At 40.8% G+C, this 21,243-nt stretch overlaps 4 protein-coding genes across 8 annotated transcripts; 2 read left to right on the top strand and 2 right to left on the bottom strand.

Moving 5' to 3' along the window:
- Positions 1–278: 278 nt before the first annotated feature.
- LOC129592013 (uncharacterized) lies at positions 279–1,864 on the bottom strand. Its single transcript, XM_055487953.1, has 5 exons — positions 1,433–1,864; positions 1,200–1,282; positions 979–1,063; positions 859–919; positions 279–742 (listed from the first exon to the last, which is right to left on the bottom strand). The coding sequence occupies exons 1-5, from the start codon at positions 1,519–1,521 to the stop codon at positions 581–583; spliced, it is 480 nt and encodes a 159-aa protein (XP_055343928.1). The 5' UTR covers positions 1,522–1,864; the 3' UTR covers positions 279–580.
- A 558-nt stretch (positions 1,865–2,422) lies between these two features.
- LOC129592003 (putative gamma-glutamylcyclotransferase CG2811) lies at positions 2,423–7,240 on the top strand. 4 transcript variants are annotated; one of them, XM_055487936.1, is made up of 5 exons: positions 2,423–2,625; positions 3,226–3,376; positions 3,755–4,017; positions 6,363–6,441; positions 6,681–7,240. In XM_055487936.1, exons 1-5 carry the CDS (start codon positions 2,507–2,509, stop codon positions 6,708–6,710), a joined length of 642 nt encoding a protein of 213 aa, XP_055343911.1. In that variant the 5' UTR covers positions 2,423–2,506; the 3' UTR covers positions 6,711–7,240. The 4 variants fall into 4 exon arrangements, with proteins under 4 accessions (XP_055343911.1, XP_055343910.1, XP_055343913.1 ...); XM_055487935.1 differs by lacking the exon at positions 6,363–6,441 and having other exon boundaries at positions 2,431–2,625; positions 6,681–7,237; XM_055487938.1 differs by lacking the exons at positions 2,423–2,625; positions 6,363–6,441 and adding an exon at positions 2,874–2,992 and having other exon boundaries at positions 6,681–7,235.
- Positions 7,241–8,127: 887 nt separating this feature from the next.
- LOC129591917 (uncharacterized) lies at positions 8,128–10,391 on the top strand. Its single transcript, XM_055487795.1, is given in 4 exon segments — positions 8,128–8,320; positions 8,471–8,680; positions 9,136–9,630; positions 9,633–10,391. Coding segments are annotated over 2 exon segments (966 nt in total). The 5' UTR covers positions 8,128–8,320; positions 8,471–8,680; positions 9,136–9,197; the 3' UTR covers positions 10,166–10,391.
- A 64-nt stretch (positions 10,392–10,455) lies between these two features.
- On the bottom strand, positions 10,456–19,983 carry LOC129591916 (polyamine-transporting ATPase 13A3-like). 2 transcript variants are annotated; one of them, XM_055487793.1, is made up of 26 exons: positions 18,818–19,983; positions 18,288–18,455; positions 17,761–17,825; positions 17,542–17,599; positions 17,201–17,367; positions 16,836–16,905; positions 16,266–16,324; positions 15,915–16,189; positions 15,236–15,397; positions 14,985–15,130; positions 14,839–14,911; positions 14,412–14,601; positions 14,124–14,289; positions 13,809–13,904; positions 13,569–13,728; positions 13,326–13,443; positions 12,922–13,183; positions 12,729–12,851; positions 12,523–12,617; positions 12,433–12,460; positions 12,198–12,341; positions 11,991–12,053; positions 11,491–11,884; positions 11,330–11,418; positions 11,151–11,234; positions 10,456–10,905 (listed from the first exon to the last, which is right to left on the bottom strand). In XM_055487793.1, the coding sequence occupies exons 1-26, from the start codon at positions 18,863–18,865 to the stop codon at positions 10,648–10,650; spliced, it is 3,561 nt and encodes a 1,186-aa protein (XP_055343768.1). In that variant the 5' UTR covers positions 18,866–19,983; the 3' UTR covers positions 10,456–10,647. The 2 variants fall into 2 exon arrangements, with proteins under 2 accessions (XP_055343768.1, XP_055343769.1); XM_055487794.1 differs by lacking the exons at positions 18,288–18,455; positions 18,818–19,983 and having other exon boundaries at positions 17,528–17,599; positions 17,761–17,807.
- Between the last annotated feature and the right edge of the window lie 1,260 nt (positions 19,984–21,243).

The raw sequence follows: 21,243 nt of genomic DNA, 5'->3' as shown, positions 1-21,243 counted from the left end.
TAGCTTACCATTAGGCCACCTTCGTTGATTCAGGCGACCAAAGCAGTGCCGGACTGAATGAACTGATAAGTCAGAGCAAATTGCGAAAACGACATCTCAGGTAAAAAAATTGTTCAAATGTCTGTTCGAACATTGAGCGACCAGATTTCAAGACCCTTCGGAGTTGTCTGCTGCTGTGCAGCCTGTGCCGTAATGATGATAATATGCTAAAAATAGCAGTAATAAATGTGAGTAAACCTCATTGTCAGCACATTTGCATAAAAAACTATCCTAAAACTTTATTCAGATTCGCAAGGTGCTGCGTGAGAACATCTTCGTCACCCGGACAAAAAGGACTATACAAAATAACCTACTAACGGGAGGGCCCTCGATGCTGATGGAAATCGTGGAACAACATTGACTTGGCATGCAGAGATTACTTCCAACTAGAGCAAAAGCCGAACGGAACACGATACGTTAACCGTGGTAGCAGGGATTAGCAAATACGCGCAACTGGAGTTTCCTAGAGATCTGAGATTACGAAATATAAAAGGAGGCTAGTGCGACAAGGCCACATTTAGGTCCACGTAGGCCGTCCACTTTAGGCCACCAGATTGCGCAACCCATTGAGCGCAGAACGGTATTTGCATTCGGCGACTTGATAGTCGACAGTGCTGCATTCTTCCGAGTGTTCCAGCGCTTCCAAATGATGAAGACACTGTGTAGCCCATTTCACAAGCTGACGGAATGTAGTCGTCTTATCCTGCAACGCACCAACAGCAACAATAAGAAATTACAACATCAACAACCATCCGGAGAAAATCGTTTGAAGTATCTGCAATAAATATTCTGCTGGATACCCTTTCAACTGTCAAGTACCTCGAAGCTTTCATCCTGTAAGTCGCTGGAGCTCGCTGAAAGCTTTTCCCGGCAGAAGCGCCTGTTAAAAAAAAGTATATCGTGAAATCATAGGATCACGAGAAATCTGGGAACACTTACAAAATCCCTTCGTGCGAGTCCTTCAGGCTTTGCCCACTATGTAACTCATCCAGAACTTTCGTGGTTGAATTCGCAGCATCGACTTCTAGAAAACATTCTGCTGAATACTCTTGCCGTTATCAGGTGCACTTGGAAAACTATGTGTTCGACATTTGCACTAGCAGTGACATGAACTTATTGAAAATGCAACAGCAATAGTCAATACTGCACTCTATCGATACCTGACGTTTTAGCAGCAATCTTCTCCACCAGTGCTCGGTTAGCGTTCCGGTTGGTGACGTCATTTAAACCAACTTTTTTCGTTCTGCAACCACAAACTATTCCCTTTAGACTATACATCTAGAGACTGATGCTGTCTTCAACGGGCCCAAATTTTATAAAGGGATTATATTTTGTCCTAGTTGTTAAAATTTTGATGCCGCAGTTTGTCCCTGCCGCTCTCGTGAAAACTTACCCGGTCAGAATAGTATAATCGGTTGTACAACTATCCGAGTAAATCGCTACTGACACTTCGGAATTATCAGAAAGTTTTCGATTCCACATTTTTAGACAGAGAGGAAGAAGCTGCGGGAACAAGTCAGTGTAAAATATCGTGGAACCCTATCGGACCACAACCACTCAACAATTAGCGATCTGAATCAGGAATGCTGCATTGGAATGAGCTGCTGGATTCAGCCCAGCGCTGGCATCCCAGTGAGATTTTTCAGAATTCAATGCCGTCGGGACAAAAGAAGCAGGACAACCGTAAAATTAATTGTTTATATTCTTGAGTGGAAACAAGAACTTCATCACTTGTGGAAAGGATAACTCTAGAACTGACAAAAACGAAGTATGCACAATGCGGTTCCTTTGATTTTATTTGCTATCGGAACCGTTAACAACGACAGCTGACAAGAGCAAATTTATTGGTCTACAGTGACTCTACACGATGTTGGACTTGCCCGACTTGGAACGATGCGCTACAGAGACGTAAAAACAGCGGCAAAATTTAAACTGAAAAACAAAAGCCGACTACTTGCCAAGTAGTATGTACTTGGTATGATTCGACTCACGACGATTTCGTACTGATTCGATTCCATTCAGTGGCCACTATTCTAGCTCGTAGCCACGGCCCACGCATGATCGGCGGATGGAATCGATTCTATTCTCGATTTTAAACTGAATTCGCTTGTTGTGCTCTTCCATATACATAAGTAATGAAATAGATTTAGATTTTCAGTTCCTTCAAAAAAGGTGAACCGACGCTGTCACCACGCAGTTAAATCAGTTTTGTAAAGAGAACAAATTTATAAAATTATTTATATATATATAATTATTTATAATTGAAATTATTCATAATTATGATTATTTACTCGTTTCGGTGTTTGCGGTGTACAGTAATTAGGTTAGGCTTGATCGTCGAGAATATCGTTAGTCACAATGGGCACTGCGCGTTTCATTTTAAAATAAATGAAACGCGTTTTTTAATAAATTATTAGCCAATAAATATTGTTACGCACGGTACCTTATACCACAGTCGGCACTTGTCATGAAATGTGTTTCTCTTTTATGGAATATGCCTTGTGACACTTCTGTCCGAACACGGGAGAATCAGTTTGTTTCAACTTTGTTCCTGTTGTCATTGACCGCTAAAGTCGGGTTCTATGGGTATTTATGAATGTACAATAAGTACTTATTGTCCTTGCAGAAAACAGAACAATGAAATAATTATTATGTCTGTGGCAATAATCGCATACAGATCTCTGTGGATCTATTATTGCAATTTGTAAAAATACAAGTTGATTTTTTGAACTGTTTACTTGGTTTACTGTTGCCGAACCAATGCACATAACCGGCGTTTGTACGTGGGTCCGGCAACAGTAAACCTATGGCGTATATAGATAATTAGATATGTAATTGTTAGATGTGCTGCTGTGCAGCTGCTTGTTATTAACTTCTTTTCCTGGTGCACCTTTGATGGTCTTGCGCAAAGTAGATAACCAACCGTATGATAAGCCAGAATTCCAGTCGACAGGTACAGCAGAATGTTGAGACAGTGCGATTAGCATGCACTGCATTGCTGGTTCTCGCAAAGGAACTGGTACCTGACTTTTCGATCGATTAGTATTAAATTTTGCCATTTATAGATTTGCTTTTCCACTGATTCTTTAACTGCCTGCAGAATTTTTGAGTTTATTTATGTGGTTCTAAAATGAATACTACACCTGATAACGAAACACTGGTTTTTGTTTACGGTACCCTCAAAAGAGGCGAGCCTAATTATTACATGATGGAAAAGTGCGACGGTGGACAGAGAGCAAGATTTGTGGGTGAAGGTGAAACTGTGCGAACATTCCCGCTGGTCATTGGTTCACGGTTCAATGTTCCGCTCTTGATCGATCTCCCGGGAGATGGCCAGGTTTGTAATCTGCCATGCGTTTCTTCGGCGCGACGGTCCTAATTTGAATAACTTTGGAATGATTCGTTAATTGACTGGAAAAGCGCGTTCTACTGCTTTTCTTAAGCAACGCTTTAGTTTGGCTGTTATTAAGAGAAACGCTACGGCTGTTAAGTAAGTAAGTATCTTTTAACCCACGGGAGAATAAAGATTTTGGTTGTTTTTTAATGTTTAAGTTTTAATTGCCAAGTAGTTCACCCGCATCTGCAACTTTTGTTATTTTGATAGCTATTGCCTATTAAAAAGTTTACTTTGGAATAACCAGTTACCAATCACATTATTTTGGACATAAAAGCTGTGTTTTTTGTTATTCTGAACTTGTTATCTGCTCTGCACTAGAAAATTTCCGGGGAAATTTACGCTGTGAACAAAGAGAAGCTATCGGTACTGGATGAATTCGAGGGCGTGCCCAGCTATTACGTACGCCGCCAGGAGGAAATCCTGATGCGACCCAAAGAACGGATTGCTACTGACAGCGAGGAGCAGCCTTGTACTTACTTCTGCGACATGTATTTTATTCAAAACCATAATCCCAAATTATTGCGTTTGCCGATGATTGGTCGGTATTCCTCCTTCGATTCCCATGGACTCAGATACATTCCGTAAGCACAAAGCTGATACCACAGAAACTTCACTACTCCGTAGTCCGTAGTTACCGACTTTTATACCGCGGCTTACGTAGTACGTTACGTATGTTTCTAATAGAACTAGAAAAATGCACGTTTGGCGTGCATTGGCAGACCGGAGCGAGGTTAATGTGACGAAAAAAGTCCACTACGAAAAAATTGTCCAATAAAACATTTCTGTCGCTTATTTTTTATAAAGGGGTTGGTAAGTGTTGACAGTTACGGCTGAGGCAGTTCTAATACTCGTACGGATAAAAGTATCCCTCATAACACAGGTTGAGCAACTGGTAAAATTTCGTTGGCTTTAAATGAAAAAGATGAAGTTCAAATTTTACATTCAAAAATTGAGCATTAACGTGTGACAAATTAACAAACAAAATCATTTTTACAACGTTTTTTAAGGCTTTTTAAAAGTTGTTTGTCCGAAAACCCTATTTGCGCTAGAACGGTTAAGAGATATCGTTTTGAAACAAGTGGTCAAGAAGGGAGTTTTGACATGTTACATACAGTAACTTACCAGGGCACATAGGCATCCTCCAAATTCAAAAAATTCTAGTATTTTGTAAAATGGTAGTGCACTATTATAGATTGCTTAAAAAAAATACTTCTATCTGCTATCGTCAAGGGGGCGTGGCTATACAACAATTAAAAGTTTGCATACAATCACTGTGTAATGCAGTGCAGTACAGGTTATTCGTAATTACTATTTTAACTTTTTACTGCAGGCAGCACCGTGGACTTTTGTAGCCGTCGAGTAGAGATGTAAAAGTAGCCCACTTGGGGCGGCTCGTGCCATTGCTGCCTGTGTGCACATTTTCGAAAATTTGTTTCTAAATACAGCACGTATTCAGATCTATTCATTAGTGGTAAAAAGTATTTTGCACAAATGATTGTTTACAACACAAATCGATGAAAATTTTTCGAAAATGTGTACTCATGCAGCATTGGTCCGAGCCGCCGCAAGTTGGCTTCTTTACATCATTTAATACTCGACGGCTGCAAAAGTTCACGGTGATGCAGTAAAAGTAACATAATATAATTACGAATAACCTGTACTGCACTTCATTAATTACACAGTGATTGTATGCAAACTTTTAATTGTTGAAGAGCTGACGATGGCAGATAAAAATATTATTTTAAGCATACTATGATAGCACACTAACATTTTACAAAACATGAGAATTTTTTGAATTTGAAGGATGCCTGTGTGCCCTGGTTAAACGAAACCCCAGGGTTACTTCGGTTTCACAAGTGGACTGCAAAGATCGGGCAGTGGAGGTGGTGTTAGGGCTGATAAACTACTTGGTAGGAGAAGCCGCAAATTTCCCGAATATTGCATAAAAATTATGAACGCGCGACCTTTAGAGATAAAACGGTATTGTGAAAATTATTTTATGAAGTGAATAATAACCACGGGTATAGAGGTGCAGTTATAAGTTTTGACCTTCCAACTGACAGAAGAAGAATCAAATCACCAAGGTTTTATCATGAAGCTCCTTGATATCGCAGATTATCACCAAAAGATTGGTATTTCAACCATGGTATCTTAGGAGACACCGAAAATCGCCAGTGGAGATCTTTTTGCCGTGGTCAGTGTTGCCGGTCACTCTTTTGTGCAAATACATGAGATGTATTTGCACATCAACAGTTCTTCGTTTCTTGCGTAACGAACAAAAATTATTATTGCAAGAACTTCCGCCTAGGTCCGCACCAGAACAACACTTAACAATGACATCACGGCGGTTACCTGCGGTAACTATTTCCGTAACGAATTGACAGAATAAAGTGCTGCAGTACCGCTGTATGAATCGACTGTGACCGTGCAGTCAGATGAGTTGCCCATAACGTCATATACAACGCCTGCAGTGACGTCATAGCGGTCAGCTGCGTGGCATACTGAGTCACGCCGTGACGTCACGTGTTACTTTTGTAACACAGGCCGTAACGGACAGAAATCAATGGCTGCAGTGTTCCTCTATAGGGCCATTACAGCATGGTGCCAGCGATGACATCATTGCTGTCGGCTGCGATGACGTCATACTATTACTTCCGTAACGGAATTCCGTAACGAATTTCCGTAACGGACAGAAATCAACGAATGCATTGGTCTTGAATTAAGAGGACCTTCGCTTCGCTCCGGTCGAATATTCTATATGAAATACATAAGTTAAAGCACGCAAGTTATAAAAACACGTTTTACAATTTACGTAGATTGTATCTGTACTTCTATAGGTAGATAGAATTAGACTATATCCTGTTTATAGAAGTGCTTACTGAAGTGCGTTGCTTTGGGTGTAATAATTATTTAAATTCTCGAATAGTCGAACTGTAAACGGCGGACGAGAAAAGACGGAAGATATGATCCGATGGGATTCTTTCCCGTTTGTTGCAGTTACTTTGGTCAGTTGCGTTTACGGCGACATTGTTTATGGCCAGCATTCCTTACACTGATGCTAATACTGGTTCTACTTTATATGTTGATACACTAACCACAGCATTACTACCACGAATACTGTCTTAACAATTACGTTTAATTCCCTATACATAGTGCAGTAGTAAGCTTTCCTTTCAGAGCAGACAAAATATATATTTGGAGGGATTCTAACGTAAATTACTTACTGCATGTATGTACATTGTAGTGGAGACAGCGTGGAAGATGTTTGGGATGAAATACATTCACCGGAAGTGCACCTTCCAACCTCCACTGTACCTCCTCCTCCGTGGACGGCTTACAATCCGCCGAACCAAAGATAACTACGATTACTGTAGTCTGGTGCATCTTCTTCGTTTTCCAAATCCCTGAAGTCATTCTGGATGAATGTTACCAGCTTTTTGCTGAATTTTCCGAAGGTGCATTGGAGGTTTGCATGTGAGGAAATGCTGCTTGCAGGAAATCATGTTGTTTGTACTTAAACTTTCTGGCCGTGGTTGTTGCTTATATCGGAACGGCACTCTGTGCTCCTTGTGGACTGGATGTAAATAAATCGTGAAAATTCTAAAAACAACATTATTCCGTCTGTTGCGTGCAAACGCTCTGTATCTGTAAAAGCATCTTGTTGTCTTGCTGCTGTATCCGTTGTACTTGTAAGTTGTATGTACACGAATCTGAATTCGCTGACGCGTGCCACTTGTTGAAGTAATTTTTTATTTTTTTGCTTATATCTATATAGATATAGACACAGATATAAATATATGTAAATACGCATGATACAAGGACTTACTTAACGATACAAGTATGGCTACTGAAAGCTTATCAAAACATCGTTTGCATGGGAAAGTGTTGGTACCTGTTGTAATGCTTGCGATTAATAATTACTAATCCTATACGCACAATAGCGCGAATAAGTATATATAGTATACAGTACTCGTATTAGAAATGCATACATAATAATTTACATAATATCTTGGTATTGTACGAGTACATAACCGCTGTCGTGCAGAAACTGCGGCAGAAGCTGGGTAAAAGACAGATCGGAAAACTAATAAAGCAAATCAATTTTTTCCGTATCATATGCGTAGAATGGATTGCACCTTCCTGCAGTAATCCTTCCTGCATCTGAAAAGTGGTCATACTGTATCTAATCGCTGCTTTTGAGATACATATGCTGCTTTAAAATTGTGACAAGTCAAAAAATACAAAGCCGACAAAACCGCAAACGTATCAGCGATTGGACTAGCGAAAACATTTTAAAAACCGGCACGCGGTATAGTATAAATAATGCGGTGCATATTCTCAGAAATTTGTAAACAGTTATCTAGTTCTGTTACCATACAGGTGCAACGCTTAAACTGATATTTTGGAATCTACCGTATGTACTGTAACACTGAACCGTGCACAAAAAGCGCTGATACTTAATTCTTGCGTGCGATTTTTTATTCGCCGCAAAAGTTGTTCGGCGTTAAGTAGCTAATAACCACATTCATGACCTGTATGAGACATGTCTGCCGCAGAACTGTGCCATAAAATGATGTGTAATGTTTTAACTAGAACACGAAGTCGATGAATTGTTGGGTACGTTGTCGTTGAGCCATAAAAATTTACCATTCTACCCATACCGGTTAGTGCATTTGGGGTTTTTTCGGCATTGTATGAGCGGCATATACACACAACAAGGTGGTTTCTTGGTCGCAAATTTCTTTTCCGCCAAGGTGACGTTTGCTACCGACTGGCACAGTAAAGAATATTGTGCAAGCGTAGAGTTTTACGCACATGCCGTATATGGAGATGCAAGCTTCGACATTGGAGATTTTTAATCCATCTGCTTCTTCTGGATAGTCGGTTCGTATTCCTGTTTCCTGTTTTCTAAAGTATTCTGTAAAAGATATCGGGTAACGTTCCGTTTAACAGCGCAAATTTTGTTGTGAGACCTGTTCCCGACTGCCCGAGCTACAAATGCAAGGCAACTGTGCCTTTTGCTATCTTTTACAGCTTGTTCCAGTTGGAGTTGAAGTCGAGCGTGCATATAAAGTTTCATGTTATGCGACGCACCTGGAGTTCTGGGAAACCTGGTAGACTGATTTTCATATGACCGCTTACTTGCGCCCTCTTTAACGAAAAGATGTATTCGTACACTTTCGATTGAATGCGGAATCCGCATCATATTGATATAATGAAAAGTGAAAGCGACCTATATTTTTGGTAAGCAAAGCCAAAAGCAACAAGTACATATATAACTCATCTTTACGAATAAATGGCGCATACTGAACGCCTATATTTTATCTTTTGAAATGTGAAGTTGGATATTATGAAAGCGTTCGTGTGTTCAGCTGTTTCTTAAGAACATACTCTGTAGCTTCTAATTGCGAGCTAAGACACTTAAGTACGTGCTATTCACGTCAAAGATGACTACAATTCTAGCAGCGCGGTAATAAGCACCTTATTATTATTATTAAATGACGATTAATAGCAAATTGTCCACCGAAAAGTGCTACAAAGGATTTCCAAACTAACGTCACATCATTCTTCTCTTATAAATTGTATGTACATAAAATTTGAATTGATCGTGAATAAAATATACATGTGCACTATCGTGCAGAAGCGTGATCGAAAATGTATAAACAACGAAATTTGTTGTTGACTGCTTATTGTTTCAGGATAATACGTACACGTCTGCGTTATTTTGGATGATAATTACCAAAATCATAAGCATCCAATCATGCCAACACAAGTGACCTCGGAATACAATGAATATCCACTTCCCAGTTCGCGCCAGCCTTATCATCTTTCGCAGATGCCGCCGCCCACGGGCGCGACCCGGCTAGACCACTGGAACGGCGGTCCTATATCCAATCCTAGCATCGCTCCCACCTCCCAGACGGTCCAAACTATCCGTTCAACCAACCAGAAAATTCACTCGTACACTAACGCCCACCGGCACCATCTCCAGGAGAAAATCCCGCCCAATAAACCCTACATCGGGCTGCGACCGGCTTACCGCCCGGGGTACGCTATTTGTGTCCTGATCGCCGGCGGTATCAATCTGATCAGCGGCATCCTGATGACTGCGCTGGCATACTCGCGGGCAGTGGACGAGGATAATCTGACCGCCCGAGTACTGCGAGTTCTTGGGCCGGTAGCCATAGTAATCGGGGAATTTTTCTCATCTGTGGTTTAGTATTATTATTCCATTTTCGCCACCGGAAACGGAAAGAGCGGTTGGCCCGCGAGCGCGGACACGGGCCGATTGATCGGCCGACGCGTCGGCATCGACGACCGGAAGTGCCGCGGGAATACCAGAATCGGCATGGCACTCAAATGCCGGCCGAATCAGCTGCGGACGACTACAGCTATTATGATAGTATGCCGAAAACGCACATACGCACCGGCGGAAGGGAGTCCGGAAGACTGCAGCGGCCACCCGGAGGCGATTGGAAATATGTCAGTGATATCAAAGACGCTACACTGTCGCCCAAGTATCCACGAGAGGAGCGGAAACCTCTGGATGCCGCTGCAGGATACAGGTTTAAAATGTATCCGTACGATCAAAGTTTTCGAAGTCCGTATTCACAGACGGCAGCCGTGCCCGAAAGGTCAGTGCCAGCTGCAGCGTTACCGCCTCTTCCGACGCCACGGCAACCGCCTCGAAGGGAAACGCGGCGGGATTACGATGACCGACGTTACTGAACCATGGTTACATTTTTTTCTTACACCAAATGCGGCATTCTACCGATGAATAGGTCAAGTTTTTACAAATTATGCTGTTAATAAAACACACTGGGTGTTAATCATAATTTATAAAGTCAACTCTGAATTTTGTGCGAACGAAACGTATTTGAACTTGGATATTCAAACACCACAAACGTTATTGCATGCGCGAACGCGCCAGTAAAGTTATTTTGTAAATGCTGCGGTCGCTAAGCAAACCACCCTAAGGTTTTAAGTTATTATCTCACTGTCTAAGATTTTTCATAATCAGAACAAGCTTTTTATCATCGACTCTGGTATTGCCATCAACAAATCAGTTTTGATCTGTGGTTGTACCACTGCGGTACGTTTTCATTTCATTGCGTAACGTACATGGTACATTCATATATGCAGCAATAAAATCTCTGTCACAGTTTTGCGCAACATATAAGCTATAGAAAAATACTTTGTGAAAATATCTCTCAAGTAAACCCTTTCTCTTTTAAAATCTCTTCATCACCATCTGCAGAAAGCTCGTTCAGCTGAAACGTTGGATTGGAATAGCAGGCCGTCAGTCCGTTCATACCGTTTTTACCAACACCAAACGTTTGCTTATGGTTGATCTGATTGTCACGCACACTCCGGCGAATGCCGGACTCTACGTCTTCCGACCAGCCGGAGCGCAGGAAGCGCATTCGGGCAGCCAACACTTGCGATATGAGAATGTCCAGAATTACTTTCTGGAGGCGAAAAAAAACCAGAGTTCTATTTATCTGGCAGCATAGGGGAGTACATGTCAGATGTACAGACTTCAAACTCCTATCAGAGCAGCATAATTCTCTGACTTCTCTTATTAAGATATGTTTTGGTTACAAATTTAACTTACAGCATACGTAACAACAATCAATAATTTTAGCACATATGATAGACATAGCGTACGTGCCAATGCTATTATGGATGCACCTTGTTTAGTGTTGATACGTACCTCAAAAAGCAACGCGAGGACGAAGTATGCGATGGTAATTCCCAGGAGGACAAAGCGAAATTTCAGATCCGGCGGCACCAACAACTGTATCCAATAGAAGGATTGCTTGAGCCATCGAGTACAACTCGGTCCGCAAGCAGATTATTTAAGTAGTTCCAATATTATTTCATTCATCGTACCTGCAGCCAGTTTGCTACGGGTTCTGGTGGCCCAAGCATGCACAGAAGGTCAAAGGTCAGCGTTATTACAACTAAAGCCACGTGGAACGCTACGAAAAAGGCAGTCTTGATACTAGAAAAAATTTGTAAGATGTGCAAGATTTTCAGTTCCCGCTTCTTACGATTTGTTATCATTATTCGACGAAAAGGCGCCCCTCTCGCGAAAACCAATGACAGTAGCACAATCTGGATGGCTCCAATGGTCCACACGCAGAAATTCTCATAGCACCGGAACCGATCATTGTCGGCAATCGTCGTCTGGTTGGCGTGGAGCTGATCGAACGACTGATACCACGGTTGGTAGGCGACAATCTTGAAGGCCAGCGTCTGCGCCGCTAACACCAAGATTACATGGCCCACAAGAGAAAAGATGGAGCGGAAGGATTTAAGACTGCAGGGCGGATGGGTATTTGACAGACACCGGTACGGTGCGGTATACCCAAAGGCAATGGAGAGAATGGTTAACTGGAAGAGATCTTGCCACAGATACTGGAAATCCGACAGATTGCTCCGAATCTAAACAAGGTTTTTTGGTAATGAACAGTGACCTTTTGCGTAATGCTAAAACTGAATTTTCTGCCTAATGCTTGCTTGAATGTGTGGAAATCAAGATAGTACTTACCCAGGCTAACAGGACGGCATTGCTGAATTGGCATAGACTGTATGTGGCCATGAGAAAAAAAATCTATAAGCCCAAAAATGCAAGGTCTTTTAATATGAGCAACATCCAAATCCAGCTACTCTTGCAATCATTGTGAAAATCAAATTATCGCAAATATTTTATTAATAAATTATTGTGCACGGTTCCATGATGTACTGATCCACTTACGCCAAAAAAGGTTACCAGTGCGCAGCGCCCTTCGCGAAGTAAAAGCGGAACGCAGATGATACTGGGATTGGTGCTGGTGAATGGAGCAGCAGCGGCAGCTTCCGTCTCCGATAGCGAGATGCCGGCATTAGCAGCTTTTAATGCCTGTACCGAAATACAATCCTGGGTAAGTCGCAACATGCTTTGCCATTGAAAATCTACAAATGTAATAAACCGGCAAATGCAGTTTACTAACCCCGCAATCATTGGCCCCGTCGCCACACCTGCATTGATATGCATTAGAAATATAACGAAGTGAGATAATCTGCAGTGGTTACTTATGTACATCGCCACTTGGTAACCGACGAACTGCAACTGCTCCACAACGTATTGCTTTTCAATCGGCGATACCCGAGCAAAAATTGTTCCCTCTAACAAGAGCTGTAATGACAGGCAAAAAATTTATTTAAAAATAGAAAATTCTCCCAGACGAGTGCATTTTTAATAAATTTTCGCTGCTTGACGTATGAAAGTACGAAATAAGGTTCGTACAAGCGGAATGAGATGGTTGTGATATGTTTTGACGGCCTCCAGTGACGGTCCTGTTATGGCTATGTGGTGTTTCAAGGTCACCGGAGTTTTACAGTTGTAAGCCAGATTGCCGTTGACAGTTTTCTAAATTATGTTTTAACATACACTGTTAGATTTGATGTTATCGCGCTTTTAAAAAAACAGTGTTACTAACCTTTGAGTAAGGGTCATCGCTTTCCACTGGTGTCCATGTAACGCCCTCCTCTGTCGCATTTAATATGGTTAGCGTGTCGGTGGTTTCCAGAAATCCGCATGTCCGTCCCACGCTGATGGCGGTCTGTAAGTTGTCGCCTGTCAGCATCACTGGGCGGATGTTGGCTTTCTGCAGCTCCCGGATGACACCGGGTGTATCTGGTTTAATCTGATTTTCGAATATCACCAACCCCAATAACTGAAGATTATGCTCGATTTCTTCCCTGTAAAAAAATTTAGTTGCTTAATTTAAAAACTGCACTGCGCGCGCATTACTATTTGAATACAAACCAAACCTGCGTCATGAAAAATTACGCATATTGCAAACAATACGATGATTTCTCTATGTGTTTTGCGATGAATGACCTTTTGACTTTGGCTATCACATGTGGTTCCAGATGACCAGCCGGTTTATAAGCTACCGCAATGACCCGATTGCCCACGCTTGAAAAATGTGCTAACTGATCCAAGAAATCGACCGGAACTGTAAACAGATTAATGCCTACTCAAACAGTGTTTAATGAAAAATAGCATACATTTTTAAGAATGTTCAGGTAGAAGAATAGATTCAACTTGGTGTATCTTTTCAGCTGCAGTTTTGTTGCATACCAGAGTGAGGATCGCACATCGCCATGACCTTTTCCGGTGCGCCTTTTACGTAGAATTCTACTTCGGCGTTAGGCTGAACTTGTGCAATGACGGCCATGCGTTGCAATGACGATGTAAAGGGAAATTCTCGCAGCATTTCCACGTGCGTACCGCCATGACCCTGCATCAGTTAGCGTTTTGCGAATAGTCCAAAATCCAACAGCAATCTGTCAGAACGATTTCTGGTTTTAACTTACATACTTTTTCAACTTGGTCCTCTTTCGGTCTGGCCATTGTAATTTTTACTGTTTTTGTCCCTTCGCTCACATTTCTTATGACACTTTTCTCTTCCAGAACCTAATGAATACCTGCATTATATTTGTCGACAGAACGTATGTTATGCAATTTTTAAATTTGCTACATCTGTAAACTGATAGAATTATTTAACATCGGAATTTTTTTCGTTTAGTTTACTGCATCTGCAGTATGCATACGGGTATGTACACTTAGTCACTACACTTGTTATTTTATTACAATGCGTCGTTGAAATGCTGTCAAAAGTTTGTCAGACTTTACCCAGCCTGTACTTTCGAACATAATGACATCCAAAGGATCGCCCAGAAGCTTTCCTTGTACTTCCACCAGAGAATGGCAGGCAGCTAAAGCGCGAATCAAGGGCGAATCGGCCGATCGCGGTGTTCCATCGGTGCTGTTCTGGAAGTCTTCTATGGGTTCCCGAAATCTGTTCATTAACGAAACATCGTTACATAAAATATTCTGTTTGTTCGTAAATATGCCTTAAGTGGAGCATCCGCCCACATGCTGTGCAACTGTGCATAAAATCGTGGTACTGTTCGTACGCACTTGGCGTCCTTTGCCGGGAGCACACATTTCAGGCCTAATCCGTCCTCAGTGAGAGTTCCGGTTTTGTCAAAACACACTAGATTAATCAAGCCACACATGTTGATGGTGCGCGGGCTGAGACAGTGTATGTGCTGCTTCTTCAGACGATGCTGCGCGAAGATGATGCCGATGGTTAATGCGGCCGGAAGTGCTACAGCAAAGGTGAAGTACAATACAGTATCAGCAAGTATACTAACACGGAAATACAAAACAGTGCATCGTTTACGAAACCCTATAACGTTGTACTTCGGTAACGTTAACTTCGGTACGTTTTAATCTGTATCATTTGGGCGGAATTTATCGCCTACGGGCACCATATTAGGTACAGTATTATTTTGCTAATTAAAACCTTTATTTCAGTGTAGCACTTAAAAGGGAAATAACGCACCTGGCGGAACTGCAACCGTGACGATATCTAACGATCGGAGAACGATGTAGCGCGCTTCTTCTCCAGCCAGAATCTGGATACAATAACTTTTAAGAAATAGCAAAGTGTTCGTATTTCTGGGGTATTAGCTGTGCTGTTTTATATACCTTGACCACAATGGAGTAAATCATGCCGATTAGAGCTATGAAAGCCAATGCTCCAATGTAATAGTATGTCTGATTTTGGAAATGAAAGTCAACCGGTTTCGGATACATTATACTGCGTATGATTTCACCCTTATTCGTCATAAATCCTGCAACGGATTAATTTAATTAGCGATACGCTTGCTACTTATACAATAAAGTACTTAGTTATTTTAAATTCATTTTCTGCCAATAACGATTTATTTACAGCCTACCGGTTCGTACAACAATCGCCGTTGTGGGAGTGTCGCCATCTCCTCGAGTCTGCAAAACTTTGGTTCCCGAAAAGAGAATATGCCGACCGTGATGGCGTATGCTGAATCTCTCGTTGGTCTCGGTTGTGGATATGGCGATTTTCGGTACCGGAATACTTTCTCCTAGATACCGAAACACATTGGATGAGGATGATAACAGAAAAAGATGTAAATAATTATTTTTTATTGTAGTATTGCACAAGGGTTGGAAGATACAAATAAACTACGGGGATATCTCAACACGAATATTTTTTGAAGTGCTATTGTTTCAAACAATGCACACAAATGACATAATATTTGTAATAATTTTGTATTATTCGATCATAGCGGCCAGAGTGGTACCGCCGGTACCGGTGCTAGTACCATATGTATCGTGATTGTACTACATATGCCGGCAAAATACATTTGAAAGTCCTCTCAAAATAAGCCGTACGCCGCTTCGCAGCTCATGAATAAATCAGAGTACACTATAATAAAATTGCAGTTGTTAATAATACCACAAATGAGTTCAATTTGTCTTGAAAAGAATTAAACAACCGAAAACTCTTGGCCAAAAGTTCCAAAACAATTTTCGCTCCCACAATAGCCTAACTAATTTATTTGGCGATTCCGATTTCGACGGGAAACAGATTTAACGTACCGGTAAGAGAACTTTCATTAACGATGCACTGGCCGGAAATAAGTACCGCGTCACAGGTGACCGGTCCGCCCTCTTTGGGCAAGACGAAAATGTCGCCTGGCACCAGGCCGTGACTAGCCATAGGCTGCACGGTGCCTTCGCGTGTCATCACATGCACCACATCCTGATCCTGCACCCGGTCGTGTAGGGCGCGCTGTTGCCGGCGAATCTGGAAGACTTGCACCGATAAGGACACCAGGGAGATGCCCAGGATAATGCCGGCATAGTAATAGTATCTGTCATTCACGACACGGTCAGTTTGTTAATTTTTTTTCCGGTAACGCCGGCTTCAAGCAGTAAATGCGTGCTTACTCGATGTTAAACCACAGGATGATACTGAACAGTTGAAAGAGGTAGAAGGGATTAAGAGTCTGAAAACAATATCAGGTTAAAGAGACAGTTGATTTTTTGAGGCCGCTACACAATATACACGTATTGCCTATAAAAAAAGGAAACAGCACGATGTCGGTATAATAAAGCGGTGAGTGCCTTTCGCGATTATCATCATCCAAATACTTGTACAACACATTTATTCCAGAAGTCTCTAAACTGGCACTTCATGTCGTAAGTCACTGTTTTCGTACCTACTCGTATACTGTGTGACGACAAACGGCAACATCATTTTAATTAAGCACATCTGTTTGTTTAAAAGGTTTTCTCTAAAGAGTTTCTAATTTTGAAGGCGTTGTCACGTTGTTTTGGTAAGGCACGGTTACGTACCTATTGTACGAGCACAGGGTCGTATCTAATATAGACTATATTCATTACAGTGCAAGGCAGTTAATATTAATGGTTTAATGGTGAATAAAGCCAAAAACACAGTCAAGTGTCGAGTGCGATCGTAGCAAAATCATAAGTGTTTAAAAATGCACACTTGTTTACCTCTTTCATCAATATGTGCGGAATGGTGCTGAGCTTTACCACGATTGCGTTGACGCCAAAAAGCTTCAACCTGTTGAACAATGCACGTGCGAACAAAAACGGGCAAATCAAGTGGCAGGGTCCACTGCCAATACAAGCAATATTCTACCATCACAATCAAAAAACTATTTCATCGGTGTACCTTGGCCAAATCAAGAGAAGCTTTCGAGTAAATTATATTCCAAAACCTTTTATCAGTTGTACTGTGTACATAATTCCTTAGAAGCATGAGCTTAACGCTACTGATAACTAATATCATAGCTAAATGTATCATAATTTCTAACACGGCTTAAAAAAGTCGTTAGTTCTGTACATGTACGTCGTACCGGTGGGAGCGTTCGACTTTGCTGAGGCCTTTTTGTGATAACAGGAAATCTGTCGATACATCATAGTTTCCCGACAGTTTTTCGAATTTCTCAGTTTCTTCATCCCAGATGTAACGTACGCGACGACAGTCAAAATACCGAAGAGATTTAACAAGTAAAAAGGAACCCTGAAACGTTTAATGCGGTAAAAATCAGGTGACTCTAAATATTTGCTTTCGGTGCATATAGTGTACAACTACGTAAAATAAAATTGCATTTCAGTACATAATATCTTTATATCCATATTAATTTTTTATTTAATATAGATACTGCATTGCATAAAAGCACCCCGCATTTGTTACTTCTGAAGACGGCCTCAAAACACGCCCGGACTCCAGAATGGTGTCTTCTGGTGGCTCCCTGCAAGTTTTGAAAAAAGTATTTAGTCTCCAGGTTCAGATTTAATGGAAGATGGATGGTGTTATGCTATTAGCACATTTTATCACAAAATTTTTTCATTTCAGCTGTTTATATTTTATAAATTTTATTACTGCACAAAGTAGTATTGCACTGGAAAGTACCTGTAGAATGTCAGCTTGTCAGCGAGATCATAAATATGACCAACAAAGAGCTGGTCATAACTATCCTGAAAATAAAGAAATGCATAGCAAATTTTCGTACTTTGGAAATGATTTTGTACCTTTATATTACTTTAATTTTGTAATAGTTCATAACTTTTGTGTCTTCTCGTCAGATTGGATTACTTAGGTTAACTGCCGCTGTGCTAGTGCTTGGTAGGTTTGGCTTTAAAAATACGTACCAAATCAATCTCGAAAAAACACATTTGCATAATTAGCTCGAATCGGTTTCTAGGCCCTTAACGATGATTGTTGCACAGAACGTTTTTAATCGAAATGTTTCCGTCTCGTCTATACGGACATGCACTGAGAATTCCGGTGGACATGCACGATCGTAGAACTGACCTCTTTCCACTGGCTGAGATAGTATTCTTAATTAAATTTTTGTGCTCTTTCAAGGCTAAAATTGTTTTCGAAATCCACATACAAAATATGCAAAATTAACAGGGTATACAGAAGTGTGTAAATACCTTTAATATTAGCGTGTCGGCATCTTTCAGCGTGGACTTTCTGCACGTCAATCGGACATACCAGTCCTTCCGCCAAAATAGTAAAATGGCAAAAATTCCTCCGGTACATATTATACATAATGCCAGCACAAACTGTAAAGCTGAACTCTTCCGAAAAGGCAGCACTTCCTGTTGGAGAAATAAAGCGCATCAGTGTCATATTCACATATTAACAGCCAAACGGTGACAAAATTCATTTGGTGGCAACACGATTTTGGCAATCTGGCAGTAATAAATGAAATCAGTACGCATAAAATGCTAGTGCGCAAAAACATTGCAAAATGAAAAGATAACCAGAATTTATGTGCATGCTAATATAGAAAACCTAAAGTTCAAAAAATTACGAGATCAGTAAATGTGCGGTACAACCACACAGTGCGGTATGTTGCGGTTGTCATATACAAAAAAAGATAGAAAACAAGAAGTGTTGCTAATAAAACATTTAACTATCAAAAACAACAGCGAATTTTGGCTTATTGCTATTAATTTACCATGCGGTCATCTTCGCCATTGTTGAGAACTGTGACCTCTTGCTTCATGCTGCACACAGCAGACTATCCCTACTAAACCCTGCTAGCACGGGAACTGCTGCCGGTTAAAATGTACAGAATGCAATAAAAAGACAGCCGCACAGTCGCAACCAGTTTCCAGACAATCACCGCATTTTCGAAATCCGCACATTTACATCCATTCATCCACAATCCCCGACAATGCGATAATACCGGTGAACAATAATATTATCTAGTTAGAACCGAGTTACAGCTGAACAAAAAAATATCCTTAAAGGAATCATTGCACATGTGCACAAGGGAAAATACTGTGCCTGGACAAACACAGCGACATCAGCGTTCTGCCGGCTTAACCGAACAACATTGACAAAATGCATGGTTTGTGATAAAATTTCAAAGAGAGAAGTCCATCGCGGAAAAAAAAACACCGTAATGCAAATATGCGATTTTTATTCGCCGTTGTTGGTTAACAAACGCCGCCATGAACGATGTACATTGTTGAAATGTATATTCCGGGCGCACGTTAGTATGCGATGCTGCTGCTTCAAACGGAAATCAGCTGAATGCGCGAAAATGTAAGCCACTCTTATCGCCGCGTCGGCGGGAAGTCGCTACGGTAAAATGATCGTAAAAAACCTCAAAGTAAACGTCACTGCGGCACCTGTCAGTCAGGAACTAACATAAAAATATAGCATTCCAGATAACACCGGCGATGCGTGCACATCCGTCTTCCGCGAAACCGTTGCCTGCCGGGAAAAACTGCAACATCACAGATTGGAAATTTCTTCAATGCCCGACTTATGCCACAATGTTTCGTCATAAAATTTAGTATTTTTACTGGACAACTTGTACTGCAAACGCAAAATCAAACAGTCAACTGTTCTGAAAGAGTTCGACTGGTTTATGGAGTAAAGCTATATTGAACGTTTAAATGAAAATCTTAAAATATATAATCAGATACGAGTGTTGACCAAAGCGTTGAAGTAAGCGAAAATCGGCGAAGAGTTAAAGAGTACGATTATATTCGGGAATAAGAACATCTCTTGTCAACGACACTTGCAACTGTTTTACAAGCTTGACGCTTGGGCTTGTTTGATTAGCAGTTTAGCAATTACTAGATTTTCGAATGCCGGAGACGTTTATGTTGTTCCTCTCAACATTAACGAAAAATTTCACTAATGCAGGAATCACATACTATTGCTACGTAACAAATATATGATAGATAACGGCCTGTCGCAGTATTATAGGATACAATGCACCTGACCTGCCTAAATAGTGCTTTTCATGACAAAAACAGAAGCAACCAAAATCCCCGTAAGTGCGGTAAATGTGCAAACTTTTGTGCAATACAAAACTAAAAACATACGTTTATCCGGTTCGTGTTCGACAGTTACAACAAGCATCAAACAATCTGTAATAAACTAAAACGACCCTATAAAACGTTCGCTGTATTTGCTTAGGTTTATGTGGTCTCGTTTAACACTCCATGCAGGTTTACAAAGGTCACTGAATGCACAACGGTAAAATTTTATTACCATATTTTATTGGCAGTACATGAGAGCGTTTAACACCAAGTTCGTAACCCTTGATTCAGAGTTCCGTATCGGTTATTATTCGAATTAATGAATCTCAGACGAAACTGGATGAATTTCTACCATTGTCTAGGGATTTATTTTGCGGAATGATCTAAAAGTGCTTGATGGGCGTTTTCAATAAATGCAGTGGCAAATAGGCCAAGATATTCTGTTCACCCGCGAATTTCGAACTGCAAGACCTTCATTGCAAACTGTTGTACGGTACTCGCATCTAGCACCGGGAATAATGTTACTGGATACATGAATGTTTTATGTGACAGCTGTAAGCATCTGTAGTGAGTAATTTTTGGCACTACAGAAAGCTGTAATTCAAACTTATAAGTAAAAAAAACTTTAAGAAAAACTAAACTTATTGCTTTACAAAAATTATAGCTTAAATAAACTTAGCTTAAACTTATTGCAAACTTAAAATTTAATGTAAGTACTCGTATAATACAGCCCGTTGCTGATTGTGCGGATTGAGTGGTTGCAGCTCTGACACAACACCAGTGCTTTACGACATGCAGGGTTCATTTCATTCTGTTAATGCCGAAAGGCTTTTTAATTTAAACAAAATGAAGCTAATTAGTGTTAGTTGTCACTGATTACGAGTTCACAGCTTTTTTCGATGAATTTGAAAACAGAAAACGGTAACACCAATTAAAAAAATTGCTGTTTTTATCTTAATACTGCAGTGTGGAAATACTGTACAATGCTCATCGTTAATTGTTTTACCCTGAAAAATTCAAGATTTTATCCTTGCGATACCACCTTCAATCTGAAATTTGGTAAGAAAGCTGTGCAGTAGTACCTGCACACTGCACAGTATCTGAT

This window comes from Paramacrobiotus metropolitanus, unplaced genomic scaffold, assembly GCF_019649055.1.
Source record: "Paramacrobiotus metropolitanus isolate TYO unplaced genomic scaffold, Prichtersi_v1.0 Parri_scaffold0000049, whole genome shotgun sequence".
Classification (NCBI taxonomy): Eukaryota; Metazoa; Tardigrada; class Eutardigrada; order Parachela; family Macrobiotidae; genus Paramacrobiotus; species Paramacrobiotus metropolitanus.
Note: the sequence above shows the minus strand (reverse complement) of the source record. Positions and strands in the feature narration are given on the sequence as shown.